The 19,860-nt window shown below is 43.3% G+C and overlaps 1 protein-coding gene across 2 annotated transcripts in view; it reads left to right on the forward strand.

Annotated features, from left to right (window-relative positions):
- KREMEN1 (kringle containing transmembrane protein 1) overlaps window positions 1-19,860 on the forward strand; it is an 81,996-nt gene that overhangs the window by 37,714 nt on the left and 24,422 nt on the right. For both annotated transcript variants that reach the window (XM_055146845.1, XM_055146846.1), the window contains exon 3: window positions 5,969-6,060. In XM_055146845.1, the coding sequence (XP_055002820.1) occupies window positions 5,969-6,060 (92 nt within the window). The remainder of the gene's footprint in view (window positions 1-5,968; window positions 6,061-19,860) is intronic.

Below are 19,860 nucleotides of genomic sequence, written 5' to 3' on the forward strand. Positions count from 1 at the left end.
TAAGTTTTCTATGGTCTAAAGCAAGTTTGGAGGGACAGTAAAGATTCTAAGCATTTTTGGTTTTAGCTATTTATACCCAGGTTCCTGGTAACATGATTCATGACTCAGCAATGTGTTGAGTTTAATTATTATTAGGACAGGTGCAAAGGCGGCCTCTTGAGCCATTGGGGCTGAGGAAAATGATTGCTGTGCTACACTTGGAGCTATACACTGTCCCCAGGTCTTGTACCAGTATTTTGGAATCTTACCCTTGGCGCTTTGACCAGTTAAGCCAGTGTATTTCATGTGTGTTGTGTGGACCACACTATTTACTGTCTGCCCCCTCTCTACCCACCATGTACCTTTGCTGACACTCTCGGACCCTGTGGTTGTCTTGAAATCTCTCGTTCTCTAGTTCATTTTGTCTTCACTCCAAGTTCTTTCCTTCACCTTCTACCCTAATTTGTACCCACTGGCCAGTCCTTTGCCATTGCTATGGAATTATTTTTTACTTTGCTATTATTTAAAATGCTATGTCTTTTAAAAACACAAAAATACCAAACATCTATTGTTTAAAGTTGTCCATTTTACTTCTCCCTCCCTCCCTAGTCCTCCCAGCCAAATCTCATTTCCCAGACATAGCGCTTTATATGTATGCTCTGTCAAAGGTTGCTGTCTTTTGTCTTGTATTATTAAATTATGCATGTTCATTAAACAATTCTCTTATGCTTTGTTTTCTGTCATGCCCCTCCCACTCCAGCACTGTCCCCGTCTCCACCATTCTTTATATTTTGTTTTCAAATATATACATGTAGGGGCCCGAGAGATAGTATAGGGGCTAAGATGCTTGCCTTACATGTTGCCCACCACCATTTGATTCCTGGCTCCGCATGATTGATCCCCCGAACACAGCCAGAGATGACCCCTAAACATAAGCTGGGAGTGGAGTCCCCGCATGGTAAGGCCTAAATCACTCCCTCCCCCAAAAAAACCAAAACATTTATATATAGCCATTGAAATTATTTGTAATATTTTTTGTATGAATAAAAAAAATCAAGCCTTGGGGCTGGAGTGATAGCACAGCGGGTAGGGTGTTTGCCTGGCACGTGGCCGACCCAGGTTCAAATCCCAGCATCCCATGTGGTCCCCTGAGCACCGCTAGGGGTAATTCCTGAGTGCATGAGCCAGGAATGACCCCTGTGCATCGCCAGGTGTGACCCAAAAAGGAAAAAAAACACAAGCCTTTCCCATTCTGGTTTATTTTCCCCCCTTACTATTTACTATAAAGAAATAATTGGGGGCTGGAGCAATGGTACAGTGGGTGGGGCATTTGTCTTGTACACAGCCGACCCAAGTTTGATCCCCAGCATCCCATAGAGTCCCCCGAGCACTGCCAATTCCTGAGTCCAGAGCCAGGAGTAGCCCCTGAGCATTGTTGGGTGCGACCCGAAAGCAAAAAAGAAGAAGAAATAATTGGACTGGGTTGAGAAGAATGTTTAAGAAACCAGTGTTCTTTTTTTACATGCTTTAAACTTGGTTTTTGTTATAATAATGTGTATGATTGTGATATGTTTCTAACAATGTCTGCTTCTATGGCTTCTGATTTTCATGTCATTTTGGAAAGATATTTATACTGATTTTATAAAACTCTTCACATTCTGTGTTAAAAAAAAAAAGAAAAGTGTTCATTTTTTTTGTTTGTTTTTGTTTTTGTGTCACACCCGGCGATGCTCAGGGCTGACTCATGGCTCTGCACTCGAGAATCACTCCTGGCAGTGCTCGGGGGACCATATGGGATGCTGGGAATCGAACCCAGGTTGACCGAGTGCAAGGCAAACACCCTTCCTGCTGTACTATCGCTCCAGCCCCTCATTTTTTATTTTTATACAGTTACTTAGCTTCTTTTTTGTTGGTTTTGTTTTGTTTTGGGGGTGATACCTCCAAAACAAAGCTGGACCTCAGTTCCCAGGATCAAGCCAGGGGCTCCAGCGGGCAGTGCATGCAGTCTAACCCTCTGAGCCATTTCCTTTACCCTCACTTAATTTTTTGTTCTAAGCTGTCTCTAGGAGTGAGCGCGTGGCTATATTTTACTTTTTCATCTTGCTTTGTCTCAAGTTTTTTTTGAAGAGCTCCTGTTTTTAAGTCTGGCTCTAATTAAAGCTTTATTCCCAGTGAGATTTAATTTATATATATATTTTTAAAAAGGTCTTTTCTTATAGGTAAGTGTTTAATTCTACTCATAGGCTCCCAGAAATATACCAGTAAATACCCATTAAGAGAACAGGGAGAGCCAGGGGGGTGGTGAAGAACCGCGTTCCTCATGAAACCTGACTGACTATAACCTTTTCCTTTGATTTAATGGAATGTACCAGACCTGAACTACCAGTTTATACTTCAAAACAGGGAGACTGAAATTGTTGATTATTATCACATCAGAGAGTCTGGGTCTTTTGTTTTGGCACTATAGTGAAGACAAAGATGAATTTGCTTGTTCTCTATTAAACTATTCTTTGGCTTTTCAGAATGGTTTTGACGATGATAATAAACAGTTGTTTTCTAAGGCCTTTCCCAAGTACTACATCAAAGCTGAACACTGAATAGAGGCAGGAAAATGACAATGAAATACTGTTTAAAGAAGGGCTTTGTACAAGTTCCCTACTTTGATTTTTTTCAGCTGACACCCGACACCATGTTTGTCTTGTGTGTTGTTTCCAGACCCATCACATTTGAGATGTCTGAGAGACAGCGCCTGATGGGAACACACTTCTCTGGGCTGACAGAGCTGGATTAGAGGGCAAGGCCAGGAGACCAGGGAAGAGCAGAGCTGGCGCTGGCACCTGCCTTTGGGCACAAAAATAAAAGAACTCTTTGTGCTTCAGGGAGGGCTTATCTTCTGGGCCGCACAATAGGCTTATCCCTCTCCGCCTGATAGGGGTTGCTCTGAATCTCTGGCTTCGGGATCTTTATGCCCATTTCCGGCCTGGCGGGAGGGTTAGGTTTCCAGTGTTCTGAGTCTCAATAAAGGGTGCTTGAAAAGCAGCGGAGAGCGTCCAGGCTTTTCTCTGTGTCCAGTGGCCCCTGCCGTTTTTGGTTGGTTTCAGCAGTGTTGCCCATTATCATTAGGACATCTCAGAGTTGAGAAGACCTCAAAGGGCAATTATACTAAGCCACTCATTTAGAAATGTGAAATAAATCTTTAAAAAATATTATTGCTATTTCCGTGGCAGGTACCAGGATTACAGGATTATGTGTACTTACCGAAGCATAGTTTTTTTAGAATTCTCTGAAAACTTAGTATTTTGAGATAAGAATAGGACTCATCAGAAAGAGAGAGACAGACATAGAAAGATTGCACTCATCTATGGTATATAGAATAACAGAGTGGGAGACTAACACCCAAGAACTGTAGAAATAAGTACCAGGAGGTTGACTCCATGGCTTCGAGGCTGGCCTCACGTTCCGGGGAAAGGTCAACTCAGAGAAGCGATCACCAACTACATTGTAGTCGAAGGCCATGTGGGGGAAGGGAGTTGCGGGCTGAATGAGGGCTAGAGACTGAGCACAGCGGCCACTCAACACCTTTATTGCAAACCACAACAGCTAATTAGAGAGAGAAAACAGAAGGGAATGCCTTGCCACAGTGGCAGGGTGGGGTGGGGGGGAGATGGGATTGGGGAGGGTGGGAGGGACACTGGGTTTATGGGTGGTGGAGAATGGGCACTGGTGAAGGGATGGGTTCCCAAACTTTGTATGAGGGAAGTATAAGCACAAAAGTGTATAAATCTGTAACTGTACCCTCACGGTGATTCTCTAATTAAAAATAAATAAATTAAAAAAAATATTAAAAAAAACAAATAAAAAACATCTTACATTTATATAATAATATTTTAAAGATGAATGCATATCATGTATGATTTTATTATAAATTTGATTTAAAATTAATTGAAGTTCTAGGCTAGAAAGACCCTCCCAAATTGTTTAACGAATATTTTATTTATTGCAGCTACACTATATTCAGGGATTCAAAAATAAAATATTTAATAAAATAAAAAAAAAAGAATAGGACTCATTTCTATCAAATATGAGTTAATCAGCCTGATCCTGGTGAAAATTGATCAATGATTCTATTATTATACACACTCCTTACTGTTTAAAAACTAGTGTTTAAAAAAAAAACATGCTCTTTATTAAAGAAAAAAATTTTTTAATGAAAATAACTGTAGCACTGTAGCACTGTCATCCCGTTGCTCATCTATTTCAGTGAGCGGGCAGCAGTAACGTCTCCATTGTGAGACTTGTTACTGTTTTTGGCATATCGAATACGCCACGGGGAGCTTGCCAGGCTTTGCCGTGTGGGCAAGATACTCTCGGTAGCGTGCTGGGCTCTCTGAGAGGGGCGGAGGAATTGAACCCAGGTCGGCTGTGTGCAAGGCAAACGCCCTACCCGCTGTACTATCGCTCTAGCCCCCAAAATGAAAATAACCAGAAAAGAAAAAGATTAGGGGCTGGAGCAATAGCACAGCAGGTAGGGCGTTTGCCTTGCACGTGGCCAACTCGGGTTCGATTCCCAGAATCCCATATGGTCTCCTGAGCACTGCCAGGGGTAATTCCTGAGTGCAGAGCCAGGAGTAACCCCTGTGCATCACCAGGTGTGATCCAAAAAGCCAAATAAATAAATAAATAAATAATAAAATAAAATAAAACTAATAAAAAAAACCACCTGTGGGGACAGAGCAGGTGAGGCATTTGCCTTGCACATGGCTGACCTGGTTTCAATCCTGGCATTCCATATGGTCCCGAAACCCACCAGGAGTGATCCCTGAGCTCAGAGCCAGGAGTGAGCCTTAAGTACTGCCAGGTGTGCCCCCCCCCAAAAAAAAAACCTAGCAAGACTTGTGAATATCTTTTCATATTCATAAAGGTATCTGTACATTACATTTTTTCTTTATTTAACCAGTCTTTAACTGTTTAACTACTGGATGTTGTTGTTTTTAACTTTTGTATTTTAGAAACTTGGCAGTAGAGGCCAGAGAGATAGTACAGCAGATGACATGCTGGCTTTGAATAAGGCAGACCCAGTTCTATACCCGCACCTCATATGGTCCCTCCCACCCAGGCAGTGCAAGAAGTGTTCCCTGAGCACAGAGCCAGGAGTAAACCCCAAGCGCAGACAGGTGTAGTCCAAAAGCAACAACAAAAAAGTAAAAGCAAAAAATTAAAAAAAGCTGTGAAGATTCAAGATATAAATAAAGATTTCCTTAAGATATGTACAAGGGGGGCCGGATCGGTAGTATAGCAGGTAGGGCGCTTGCCTTGCACATGGTCGACCCGGGTTCGATCCCCAGCATCCCATATGGTCCCTTGAGCATGGCCAGGGATAATTCCTGAGTGCAGAGCCAGGAGTGACCCCTGAGCATCGCTGGGTGTGACCCAAAAAGCAAAAAAAAAAAAAAAATGAAATTTGGAATCAGAAATGTAGGTCAATGGTAGAGCACTAGCCCTACTTGTAAGAGATCTGGGTTCAATCCCCAGTACCTCTTCACCTGCAAAGAAAAATAATGTGCTAAAGGAGATACCACTCAGTAAAGGGGGCTTGCCTATTTTTAGGACCTTTGACTGTAATTACAGTTGGTGTCCTAACCATTTGTGTCCACGTAAATTGTTATCCACAGTGCTGAACGCACCTGTGCTTTCATTGTGGGAATTGCCATGTTCAGGCTGTCAGCAGTGGTTGACACAATTTTTTCAGTGGCCATTTGTCTCTTACTCTCTCTCCCTTGCACCCAAATTCTGAATTACATGTCAGACTATGTAAGTTTGTTCTTGAAGCATTACTATTTATTTTCTTCTTCACAAAAAAAGGCATTTAGATATGTGTCAATGATTAGAAGTAACACAGGCTAAAGTGATTTTGGTAAAACTGAAAGACAATGTGCCAGACAGTATAAAACAATGGGAATATGACTGGTTGTGTCCATTTCCCCAACAGAAACCCTGATGGAGATGTGAGCCCCTGGTGCTATGTGGCTGAGCACGAGGACGGTGTCTATTGGAAGTACTGTGAGATCCCTGCGTGCCAGAGTAAGTGGCTGTGCTTCCTCTGCAGGTGTCAGGGCTTCACAGGCTGGGGCCAGGGAGCCCAGGCAGGTGGGTTGCAGCCAGCAGGTGGAAGGACACGCCATTCGGGGCAGAGAATGTGCCCTTCTCCATCATTCTGGGTGGAGGATGTACGCTTCTCACATTGAGGCTTCTCAAAAATGGGAATACCCAGTATCTTTGGGCACTTCTGGGTTTTTGTTTTTTGGTTTTTTTTTTGGCTTTTTGGGTCACACCTGGCGATGCACAGGGGTTACTCCTGGCTCTGCACACAGGAATTACCCCTGGTAGTGCTCAGGGGACCATATGGGATGCTGGGAATAGAACCCGGGTCGGCCGCATGCAAGGCAAACGCCCTCCCCGCTGTGCTATTGCTCTAGTCCCCTCTTTGGGCACTTCTGATGGGTAAAACCCATCAGAATTTTGACTTCCTCATGCTGATTCTTTCATGGATGGAGATGGCAACAGCCAAGTAGCAGAATAGAGGAAGAGAATACTTTTTTTTTTAATGAAATTACAATAAAGAATTTCTTTATCAGTAATAAAACTAAGAAATGTCACTACTTGTTATTTTAATTAGATGTGATAAGATAGTCATTATCTAATTAGATACTCTCCGAAGCCAGTGATTGTGCTTTTCCTCACATAGGTATCTAGGTGTTATTTTATTTTTAGTAATTATAACTTGTCCCTTCCTACTACTGAAATATCTAGCTTTGTCATCCTTTTGCTGTTTTATGTTTTATGTATTTATTTCTATAGTCAGTGCTTTACTATCTGCAAAGTATGAAGACAGGAGAGCTGGGGAGACTGTTCAAGGGACAAGAGCAAATGCTCTGCTTGCCAGAGCCTCAATCCCTTGTACTGTATAGTTTCCTCTAACACTTGGGACCTACCCCAAAATATGACTCTGGACTAACCCCTTAGCATTACCTAAATCGAATAAATAAAGACTGAAAGACAACTGGCCTTCAGGAAACATGTGGTGTGCCAGGGGCTTAAATCTTTTTTTTAAAGTGGAAAATATTGTAGAAAGAAAAACACAGAAACCGAAACTAAACAGGGTATTGTATTTACTAATGTAATGTTTAAAATATTCTTTTAGATATGACTAAGGAACAGGGTTTCCCAGTTCCTAGAGTTGAAAAAAAGGACAATTCATTCTACTTAGCTTATTTTTCCTTATTATTCAAATCTCTCTTTCCCCTTGCTGCTGTTCTCACCTCTCGGGTTGGGAGCCTGTGTTTGTGGAAGGATGTGGGAGTTCTGGGGAACTGGGACTCTCTCACTTTACCCATCGCAGCAGTCTAAATCCCTCAAGGGGCGGAAGCAGCCTGAAATCAGCTCTGCAGACCCAGAGTTCATCTTTCAATAAATTAAACTGCCCAGTATCAACCCTGCCTGACTGTTAGGCCCTGCCTTTACTCTCCTTCCAACTGAAGTTGTGCCTTGATTCAGTCCCAAAATGGATAAAACAGTACAAACCAGAAGAATGGGCTTTTGCTCAGCCTGCTTAATCAAAATTTTTAAATGAAAAACATCTCATTTGGGTCTAGTTATATAAAGAAAGGGCCGGGGGAGAGGAAAGCAGATTTTCCTCGGTCCATTTGTTCCACACAAAGATAGTCTTTTAGTACCAGCCTATGTCACTCTCTCAGGAATGGCAAAGAGGGGATTTATATCTGGGAGCCTTTATTTGGAAAGGTAATCCCCAACTTGCATTTATGAAATATAACGTGAGTCAATGGGAGTTGACTCATGTGTCAGAGAAATGAAGGTTCAGAAGAGAAAAGTATAGCAAAATGGTACAAACTGCCCTCTAATTCCTCATATCTGTCAGATGTGCCCAATGTTCCTAAAAAGGAAAATTAAATATTGTTTTCTTTTCTTGTGTTCCTTTGGTAGCCCTCTCCAAGCTTGGATAGAGAGACTGATAGAAGTTGGAAGGAGAAACAAGAAGCACCTACTGTGGGGGTGTGGGGAGTATCTGGCTTTGGTTCTTTGGAAAACCTTCCATTCATCCTGCGGGCACCGAGCTCCTCAAGCTGAGCCTCAAACCTTGAGTTTGGCACCTAGTTCTAGCGCCTGATTAACACCGTTGGTAAAAATCTGGGCTTTTTGCAGCAAGAGATGTTGGTAATTGCCTGATAGAATCGACTGAGATACAATCTGCCTGTCTTAAGCCAGTTTGGCCCTATTTCTAGATTTAGAGTCATATTTTCATGCATAATACTAACTCTGTGTGAAACCCACTATTTCTGATTAGCATTGAACTTATCATGCAGGAAGAGATTTGTGACACGATCAGATTCCTGGAAAGTTCAGATCTGAATATAATAGACCCAGCAGGAATCGGGGAGTATGAATGTTTAGGGATAAAGCAGAATACGGTTGAATGGTGGGTCATTGTGTGGGGACCAGAATCTCTGCCACTCAGTGTGTTATGTAGAAAGCTAAAGCAAGAAAGGATGCAGAGATGAAGGGTAATTCAGAAAGGGGCAGAGAGAAATCCACTGTGCTCTTGACCTTGGAAGCATGGATCAGAACTTACTATTAAAAGGAAAATAACTGAGGTCATTGCATTTGCTTTTCAAACTGCTTCTGCCAATATGTCTTGCAGAAGGGTCAAGTCCTTATTGTAGACAGAAGAAATACAGATTTTTTTTAAAGCAAATTTCAGAGCAAGGGATGTGGTTAGTGGTAGAATGTCTGCCTTTCTTGTATGAGGCCACCGGTTTGATGCCAGCACCGTACTACTTGCCTAGCAAGAAATCCATGGCACTGCCATTTATGATTCGCAGCACCCAGCAAAGCATGCATGTGCCACAACAAAAGTGTACAAGCCAGTCACTGTCCAGCAATGAGAAGGAAAATGTCTATTCGCCTGATTCTACAAACCCAGTGATAACAGTTTTTTTTTTCTGAGTTCTTTTGGGAAACAAATATAGACTAAAAAAGTGTTAGATTATATTCATGATTTGTTCTAAATTTTATTAAGTACATAAAGGCTTGGACTGGAGCAATAGCACAGTGGGTAGGGCGTTTGCCTTGCACGCAACTGACCCAGGTTCGATTCCTTTGTCCCTCTCGGAGAGCCCGGCAAGCTGCCGAGAGTATCCCGCCTGCACGGCAGAGCCTGGCAAGCTACCCATGGCATATTTGATATGCCAAAAACAGTAACAAGTCTCACAATGGAGATGTTGCTGGTGCCTGCTCGAGCAAATTGATGAACAATGGAACGAAAGTGCTATAGTGCAGTGCTACATAAGGGCATGGTGGTTTATCAATAGACCTATCATCTATCTCTAAATCCACTTAAAATACAGACACCAAAATAGCTGTTGTTAAAATTATATTATATATGGGATTTGCTTCAAAATGAATTAGTTTCCCAATGAAGTGTGTGAGAGCGAGGGAGATAAATGAAACAAGGATGGTGAAAATAAAAGTAGATATGTGTTATGCGTCCCTGACCACTGAGCATCTCCCAGGCAAACTTTAAAGGATATACAGTAGAGCTGGAGCAATAGCACAACAGGTAGGGTGTTTACCTTGCATGCGGCTGACCCCAGTTCGATTCCCAGCATCCCATATGGTCCCCTGAGTACCGCCAGTAGTAATTCCCGAGTGTATGAGCCAGGAGTAACCCCTGTGCACCACCAGGTGTGATGAGGAAAAAAAAAAGGATACACAGCAGCAGCGGGTAAGGAGCTTGCTTTGCACATGGTTGACCCAAGTCTGATCCCTGGCATACCATATGGTCCCCTGAACCTGCCAGGAGTGGTCCTTGAGCATAGCTGGGTGTGGCCCAAAATTAAATAAAGGATATACAGGCACTTGGAATTTTGTTAAGATGCGTGTTTTGATTTAGTTAGTATGGAAAAGTCTGGACTGCACTTCTCCCAAGCCTCTGGGATGCCGGGCATGCTGGGCCATACTCTGAGTAGCCAGGTTCTGGAAGTGCGGACTTCGTAGAGTCAGGGGGACTTTGGGGGATGGGCTCAGCATGCAACACACAAACTGGTGAATCCTGACAAGTTAGTGTTGTTTAGGCAGAAGCCCGGTAATGGATGGTCTTAGGGGGTGCAGACAGAATGGCACGTTAGATTGATTGCAGTCTGACTTCATATTCCTTTAATTAAAAAATACCCTGGCTTGGGCCGGAGTGATAGCACAGCGGGTAGGGCGTTTGCCTTGCACGCAGCCGACCTGGGTTCGATCCCCAGCATCCCATATGGTCCCCCAAGCACCGCCAGGAGTAATTCCTGAGTGAAAAGCCAGGAGTAACCCCTGTGCATTGCTGGGTGTGACCCAAAAAGCAAAAAAAAAGAAAAAGAAAAAAGAAAAATACCCTGGCTTTTTAAAAACATATTTGCTGTTTCTTACACAAATGTAACCCCAAAAACCAAGCAAGATTTGAAAGTGTCTGATTGGATCCTTAATAAGAATTTTTAGATCTATTTTCTGTTTGAGAAGAAAGCCAAGGCAATTTTGAAATGGTTAAAACAGTCTTAATTAGGGCCAGAGTGATAGTTCAGTAGGTAGTGTGCTTGCCTTGTACATAGCCAACCCTGCTTCAATTCCCGGCAACATATACGGTTTCCTGAGCCCCATTAAGAGTGATCCCTGAGTACAGAGCCAGGTAGTCCACAAACAAACCAAAAAAAAAAACACCAATATTTTTTTAAAAGTCTGGGTTATACAAAATGTTTTTATTTCTGCCAATAATTTAATATTTTAATGTAAGCTCTGATTTTTAGTATGTTTTAATTTTTATTTCCTCTATTATTGAGCAGCTAGTATGTGCAAATATATGTATTCATATTATCCATTTAACCTTTCAACAATCATATGAAGCAAGTAGTGTTATCACTTCTTAGCCCCACCACTCATTACACAAATAAAAAAATTAGTCTCATTTTGGTTTAGTAAGATTTTATACTCTGAGCTAAATGAGATATGAATCTAGAACCCCTAATGTAAGACTAATGCCCTTTTCTTCCAGTATTTGAGGACAGTTCTCTTTTCTTTTATTTCCTTGAAAACAGGAGTCCTGGGAATCGTCCAGGCCACTGTTGAGGTCATTCTTGAAAATTTTCTTTGTGGATTGTTTGGGAATTAGAGTTTGAAATTCTGATAGTATGGTGAATTATTAAGATTGCCTTTTTAACATTGTGGAAGCCAAAGGATTAACTTGGTGGCGACAGAGGGTCTGCAGTTCAATCTGTTGACCCTAAGTCATTTGCTTTTCTTTTTTGGGTTTAGGAAATCCCAGACTCCAGGAGTAAAGCAGGCAAGATGGTATCCAGGAAGCATTTGTTACACCACAGAGTCTCTCTGTAGAAGGCTGTAGAAATATTTCCACAGTGTTCCTAGCCCAGCTGTTTTCAGCTGGGAAGTCTCCTCAGAGCTGAACTCTGCATAAAACACTGCATCAGCAGCTTTAGCCAGGCCTCTGGGTCATGTCTGCATGCATGCCATGGGCAGAAGTTCACCTCAAAAAAAAACCATCTCTGTGCATCATTTACACTTACAGCTAAAATTAAATACCAAATTTTAGTCAATAGCCAGTGCAGTATTGAAATGAATATTAATGCAAACGAAAAATTTTTACCTTTTTTCTAGAACATTAACATTTCACTTAACATTTTTGTTTAATTAAACCCATAAACAAGCCCCAAATTAGCATTATTCAGAATCCTATTTTAATCATTTATTCTCAGTTTATGTGAGCAGTTTTACTTGTCCAGTTTGACTAAGTTGTTCAAAGAAAAAGGCAGGTCTAACCCAGGAAATTCTGTGGTAGTTAGGCTTCCCTTAGGAAGCAGAGGGACTTAAGGTTTGTTCTTCTAGCGGTGTTTGCATAACAGGTGCCCTCACTTGACTTGGGTTATAGTTTGTCTTTGGAGGGTACTGATGGAGTCTATGGAGCCCTTACACTCTCAAGTCTTTTCCTTGGTAGCTGCTGAAGAGAGTCATATGTTTAAAAACTATTCCACAGAAATTATCACAGTTAAGACCATAACAAGTGCTCACTAATTTGGTGGGGAAGGAATTTGAGAGAATTGGGACCACGTTCAGCATTGCTCAGGGCTTACTCCTCACTCTGTGCTCAGGAATCACTCCTGATGGTGCTCAGGGGTTCAAACAGGCTTGACGACATGTAAGACAAGCTCCTAAAACCCTGTACTATCTTTGACCCTATGTTCCTTTTTTCAGTGATGTAAATAGTTTCATTTAAAAAAAGTAAGAAGTGGGTGAGTGTGTGAGGGGGGCTGGGAAGGAGAGTACCCGTCACAGATTATGATGGAGGCATTAGAGAATGTGTCACTTTCTTCTTTTTTAAAATAAAGGCCATAACTGGCAGTGCTGGGGAGCCGCTAGGACCCTACTTCTCAGATCTCAGGGAGTCATCTACTGGATAAACTCCCACTTGAACTATTTCCTTGGATTCTCACTAAATTTTTGTTTGGTTTGTTTTGTTTTGTTTGGGGGCCACACTTGGCAGTGCTCAGGGATAACTCCGGGCTCTGCGTTCAGCAATTGCTTCTGGCAGGGCTCAAGGGACCATTGGGATTCTGAAGAGAGATCCCAGGTTTGCTGTGTGCACGGCAAGCACCCTCCTGGCAGAATATCACCTCAGTACATATTCTTGATGGTGTGATGTCATATCTCTTCCAATAAAAGACACAGACAAGAAGTTAGTTCAGAGGGCTGGAGCACATACTTTTTTGCATGCAGGAGGCCTAAGCACTGCCGGGAGCAACCCCAGAATGCACCACAAGTAGCCCCTGAGCACCACTGGTATAGCCAAAAACAAACAAAATCTAATGAGAGAGAGACAGCACAAATTACTGGGAAGAACGTGGACAACTCAGTGTGGGTTTGAATCATTTAAAACTTTGTAACTTTCAGTGTAACCAAGTCGTGCTCCTAAGCCTTGTTTTTCTCATTTTTGCCTTCTAGGGCTATTTTGAAGAGTGAGTAATATTCACATGCTCCTAAGTTCAAAACCTAGCATGTGCTAGAATGAAAGTTTCTTGGGGGAAAAACTTCCCCCAGGAGTACACCCACACTTAGCATGTCCTGTCATCTCATTCCCAACTAGGTTATTCCTAACCTGCATCATTTCTGTTCATGGGTGCTCAGTAGCATGCCTCAGCCGCTGTGACGGCCATCCTTGGCCAGCTGTAACTTTGCCTTGAGAGAAAACAAGAGGTCCTGTGTTTTTCCTTACAATGCACTGTTATCATTTCAGATTTGGCTTTGTCTTTCACAGTGGTGTTAGTTTTCTATTAAAAAATACAGACTTTCTGGGCTGGAGAGCTAGTACAATGGGTAGAATGCTTACCTTGCGCACTGCCAACCTGTGTTCAATTCCCGGCATCCCATATGGCCCCCTGAGCTCAGAGCTAGGTGCGACCCAAAAACAAAACAAACAAACCATATTTTCTGAACCAAACATATTTTTCTCAGTGACAGATACCGTATTTCTTCGATGTTCTAAAACACATATAAAGCACACAAGTTTAAAAAGGGGGAGATGATTCGAATAAGTAAAGATGAGCTTACTGAAAGTCTTTTTGCTTACACTTGCATGTAAATAATATACATAAACATAAGAGATATTCCCTGACCTTAATCTTATAATGTAATTAGGAATCTGGGTTGTAAACCTAGGAGAAGATGGGGGATCAGCCCACCAATTATATACTTAAGTATCAAGTAATAAGGTCGGGCGCTATGAGATTTTGGAGATTAGAGCACTCAGTTGAGCTGTGGAAATTGAAGACATCATTAAGGAGAGGGTGGATAGGCCAGGCCATACCAGGTCGGGAGCAGCCTGCCAGTCACATGGAAGAGGGCATGGGATTGGTCTGTGTGGGAGTTAGAATCTCCAAGTGGACAGTGGAGCAGAGTGAACAGTAAGGAACCAGGTTCCGCCTTGAAAGCACAGCTGATTACAGTGACAGTGACAGTGGCATGAAAGCCCTCGTTTGGGAAGAAAAGGGATTGACCAGAGGAAGGAAGCTTGAGGAAGAGAGGATGAACATAGTCTTCTAAATTCAGGGGGTAGAGGCTGTACTAGAATGGCATCAGTGAGAAAAGACACGAAGGTGAAATGCAAGATGCCCTTAGGAAGGAGACAGAACCGTATGACAAGTGGAATATACAAGGGATATTGAAACAAACATGAAGAGTAAAAGAAAACTCTCTAGTTATTTGCTTGGGTTATCAGTGTTCCTGGGGATGGGGGAGAAAGCCTAACTTTAGAAACTGAAATCTTAATTAGGAAGGAAGGAAGGAAGGAAGGAAGGAAGGAAGGAAGGAAGGAAGGAAGGAGGGAGGGAGGGAGGAAGGGAGAGAAAGAAGGAAGGGAGAGAAAGAAGGAAGGGAGAGAAAGGAGAAAGGGAGAGAAAGGGGGGGAAGAAGGAAGGAAGGCAGGCAGGAAGGTTGGTTTTCTTTCCACAATGGCTCATCATTTTTCTTGAACTTGAACTGATCATTTGTAATGTGTTTCAGTTGTCTTTTACTGCTAACAAAACCCCCCAACCCTAGTGGCTCGAAACAATGACTTAGTATTTCTCCTGGTTATGTAATTTATTGGATTTCAGCTGAACTATTCTTTTTATTTTATTTTATTTTATTTATTTGGCTTTTTGGGTCACACCCAGCGATGCACAGGGGTTACTCCTGGCTCTGCACTCATGAATTACCCCTGGCGGTGCTCAGGGGACCATATGGAATGCTGGGAATAGAACCCGGGTCAGCTGCCTGCAAGGCAAACGCCCTCCCCGCTGTGCTGTCGCTCCAGCCCCTCAGCTGAACTATTCTTTAATCCCACCTGAACTCAAATCAGCTGACTGCATTCACCTGGACTACAATATCCATTTATCAGGACTACAATATCCAAGATGCCTTCAGGCTTATGTCTCAGTGACTGACCTTTCTAGCAGAATCTTCAGGTCTTTGATATCATAACTAATTCAAGAGAAAGGAAACACGAGTTCAGAAGTTCATCACTTGTTGTTATAGATCAGAGCAAGTTGCAAGGCCAGTTTCCAAAATGAAAGGAAGTTTCAATTCCAACTCTTTTTTTTTTTTTCTTTTTGGGTCACACCCGGCGATGCACACACTTCTGGCTCTGCCTTCAGGAATTACCCCTGGCGGTGCTCAGGGTACCATATGGGATGCTAGAACCAAACCTGGGTCAGTCGCATGCAAGGCAAACACCCTACCCATTGCCCCTAAATTCCAACTCTTAAAAGTAAGGTGCACACACATACAGAGAGAGGAGAAGTCACTAAAATCTCCTTCAGAGGTAGTCTACTGCGTTAAGTGACCAGAAATTATTAAGTTTTGGGTGGAAAGCAATCCCACCACAAGAAACGAGTCATTGTGATATATCAAAGCTGTATGGTGTCAGAGTAGAGGTAAACTTTCCATACAAGAAGGAAAAAAGTGAGCCGGGGTTACAATATAGAGAGTAGAGCAATTGCTTTGCTCGTAGCTGACCTAGGTTCAATCCCTAGAATCCTATATGGTCCCCTGAGCCCACCAGGAGTGATCCCTGAGCTTTGCCCTGAGAGAGCAAGGAGTAAGCCCTGAGCACTGCCAGATATGGCTCATAAGCTAGAGAAGGAGAAGAAACTGGTTCAGGTCCCCAGCATTATATGCAGTACTCTGAGAATCACGGGTCACTCCTGAGCATAAGCTAGGGCTAGCCCCTGAACACTGCCAGTCGTTGCCCAGAGAAACAAAAACAAACAAAAACGAAAAATCTGGGGGTCAGGGAGATAACTCAAAGGGCTGGACCACCTGCGTTGCGTGCTGAAGCTTCAGATTTGATCCCCAGCATCACCATATGGTGTCCTGAACTTGCAAGGAGTGGCAGCCAAGCCTGCCTGAGCACCTAGCCGGGAGTAACCCCCAGGCACTTGCCAGGTGTGGCCCAAAAAAAAAAAAAAAAAACAATTAAAAACAAAGCAAACCTATACTTACTTGTGTTCATTTAAGATCCAGAGACATGAGTTGGATTGCTTGAAGATTTGTGGTGACTGAAAGGAGAGTCAGTTTGTGTTGAGAAATAAAGGTGTAGAGTTGGGGTGGGGTCATATTGCAAAAGGACTTAGACCAAAATGGAAACTGCAGCTTGACATGACGAGGTACAGTGTACTCATAGCCATGGATGGAGAGTGAGGTCACACTAACTCGCTGATGCTCTGATGGAAACGTCCGAAGTCACTGGCCCTCCAATAGGACGCCAATGTTTTCTCACGCACTTATTACTTGTAACTGTGGCAGGGAGTTCTCTCCCTCCCGCTGCATGACCCCACCACTGCTGCCACTGCTGAGCACGGCACAGGTGGGAATCGTGGTGGCCCCAGCATTGAACTAGCTGGTCTGGGTGACAGTATCACCAGGAGTGGCCCTAAGCACCTTGAACATTGCTTGGGAGATCAAAAAGAAATAAGATGGGGGCCAGAGAGTCAGTACAGTGGGCAGGGCTCTTGCCTGTACACAGGCCCCCTGGATTCAGTTCTGCATCCCATACGGTCCCTAAAGGTGATCCCTGAGTGCAGAGCCAGGAGTAGGCCTAGAACACTGCAGGGTATAGCACAAAACTAAATAAATAGAATCAGAGGAGTGGTATAGTTTCTGAAGTAGATGTTTGTTTGGATGGCAGTCCCCAGGGGCTACTCCCAGCTCAGTGTTTGGGGGTTACTTCCTATAGTTGGGCTCATGCTGGTACTGCAGATCAAATCTAAGACTTCCATCTGCCAGGTATGAATTCTAACCCTCTGAGCTATCACCCCAGCCCTGAAGAAGCAGATTTATTAAAAACTAGTATTTTCATTTAGGTATCATGATTTGCAATTCTAGGAATAGGAATTTCAGGCCTAAATTATTCCAGCTCCCAGCCTGTGTTAACACCCTGTCACCAATGCCTCTATCCTGCCTCTTTAGCAAACTTTTTTTTTTAATTTAATATAGTGTCTTGACCAAAGAGACTCTACCAATGCATTTCTCTTACCTCCACCCCACCACATCATTCCTTCCTTTCTTGCCATTCTCAGTGCTAAAATCCAGGATCAAGGGTTTGCTATATTTGATACCTGAAAAAGCAGAGTTTAGTATAAGAAAAAAATTAAAGAAGTTGGCAGAGCAAGAGAAGAGTTTTCTAAAACGCAGGACAAGAACATTTGTTTCTGATTTCTTAAATATTTCAGATCTGAGCAATGCAGGGGACTAGAAAACATAATAACAGTCAAGACTTTTTATGGGACTAGAGATATAGCTCAGCGGACTGAGTTCATGCTTTGCAAGCAGGAGACCTGGATTTGATCCCCAGCACTGTATGTTCCCCTGAGCATCACCAGTAGTAAGCACAGGCCAGGAGTAGCTCCTGGGCACTTTCAGGTGTGGCCCCCAAAGCAAAACAACAAAGAGGCTTTCTTTTTTCTTTTTGGGTCACACCCAGCAATGTTCAGGGGTTACTCCTGGCTTTGCACTCAGAAATTACTCGTGATGGTGCTTGGGGGACCATATGGGATGCCAGGAATCGAATCCGGGTCAGCCGAGTGCAAGGCAAATGCCCTACCCGCTGTACTATTGCTCCGGCCCCCAAAGAGGCTTTTTATATAAATTATTCTCTGAAGATTTGTGTGTAGATTAAGCTTCCTGTCAGGAATTGATGGCAAGAAATGGAACTCACTCAAGCTGACTTGAACTAAAGGGAGTTATTAGAAAGTCATTAGGAGTATATCAGTGTCTCAATTCCTATGTCCCAAGAACCTGAAGAAGCATTTGCTCTTGCTCCCTCTCTTTCTCTGGGGCCACATGGTTTGCCGTGTCAGTTCCTCTCTCAGAGCTTGTCTACTATGGGTCAACATAATCAGCTCACTTGTTAACACTTGGGGCCCCCACATGACCAGTTGCCTTACCCGCTTCTTGACAGCACCCTCGAGCTTCAGTGCCTGCAGTTCACTCACTGGAATCCCAGTGCCGGCCTCCTGCAGGAGAGCGTCAGTGAGCATACTCAGAGTCCGCTGTGTCCAGAGCGCAGGCCCTGTGGCTTGTCCTCAAACAAAAACAAGAGGTCTGGTCCTCTGAGAAGGTGCGGTGGGAAGTATGGGTCAGCCTTGGAGTTACGTAGCCGTTCACAGTGTGGCCGCAGTTAGCAGGCAAATGTCAGGGGTATTCAGGAAGCCTGCAGGGTTGCTTCTCACCAGTTTCTTGTGATAGTGAGTTCTGGGTGAGTCTGAATGGAGGCTTATCTTCTCAGCCTCCTCTAGAACCTCTATCTGCCCAGAAGTCTGAACCTCCTAAGAGAATGTTGGTAACTAACTGTCATGAGTTTAAAAGCATCAAGTATGATAAACAAGGGGTCCATTTGTATTTTAAGATGATTTTTTTTTTAAATTGCAAGCAATGAAGCCTCTTTGGTAAGAGGGAAAAATGCATGACCAAACCACAGCACTTTAAAGTGGTCTTGAAAGTAAAAAGGAATTTGAGAACAAATATCCCTTTTCAAATGGACTATTCCTCCCTTCCCTTCTGGGAAGAGCTGAGGGTGGGACACGGTCTGGAAATGCACTCAGTTGACCAGTAATGCTTTTGAAAATGGCATGACGTGTCCTCTCCGGCGAGACTTCTGCGAGCCACTCTTTCCAGTGCGAGTCAGAGGGCAGTGGCACCCCTCCGAGGCTGGCCACTGTCTCAGAAGCTGACCTCATGGGGCACAGAGCTTTCAGGGACTGACATGTCATCTCCAGGAGTCCCTTTCCTGGGGCTAGTTCCGTAGACTGGCCCTGTAAGAAAAGGGGATCAGTGAACCTCCAGGAAAAGCCGGGGAGTAAGAATCCACAAGCCTCAAACTCACCTTTGCGCTCCAGTGCTGTGTCTTTGGCGGGGTAGGGGTTCCCAAACAGTGCTCAAGAGGCCCAGGGGCCCCACCAGTGAGTCTCAGCAAACTGGGTCATCAGTTTAATGCAAGGGCTGGAGGATGCAGTGCTACTCAGGCCCTGCCGTGCCAGGGATTACCTGTCCCGCCTGGTGGTGGGGACTTCTAGGGCTACAAACTAACCCAGTGGTGTTTGAGGGTGCCCCAGGGCTACACCCAGTGTTCAGGGAACCATATGGTGTTCAGGCTCAAACCTGGGTCATTTCATGCTATGTATGTACCCCAACTGCTATATCTAGTCGTCGTTTCCCCCCTAACTTCCCCACAGTTCTTTAGCCTTGTTAAACGAGGGTGTCCACTCTGTCACATGGGGTTCACCTCATCCGGCCTGCCTTCCTGGAAAGGGTATGACTTTCACCTGAGATGTCATGGGAAAGTGCACTGTATGCTAGCCACATGTAAGACATTAATATTTTAAGATTTGGAATCAAACCCAGTTTTCTAAAAGGGCTGCCTTTGATTTTGTCTTTTAATTGAATGGTATTTTACTTTTCTATTACTGAACACGTTGTTCTTGTTTGTGTGGTGAATGATGAAATCCTCATTATATATAATGATAATACATACTGTTTGGTACATATTATCTTGCCAAGCCTTGTGTTTATTTACATTATCTCATTTTAATTCTCAAAATAATCCTTTGGGAGCTGTATTATTCCTCATTCTTTTTTTTTTTAATAATGTAGGAGTACTGCTATTTATTCAGCCATTGATTAAGCTGATTGAATTGGGCATGAACTCCACATTACTTATTTATTTTATTATGTCACTGTGAGATAGAGTTACAAAGCTTTCACGTTTGAGATTCAGCCGTACAATGA

The sequence above is a fragment of the Sorex araneus genome, chromosome 9 (genome assembly GCF_027595985.1).
Source record: "Sorex araneus isolate mSorAra2 chromosome 9, mSorAra2.pri, whole genome shotgun sequence".
Lineage (NCBI taxonomy): Eukaryota > Metazoa > Chordata > Mammalia > Eulipotyphla > Soricidae > Sorex > Sorex araneus.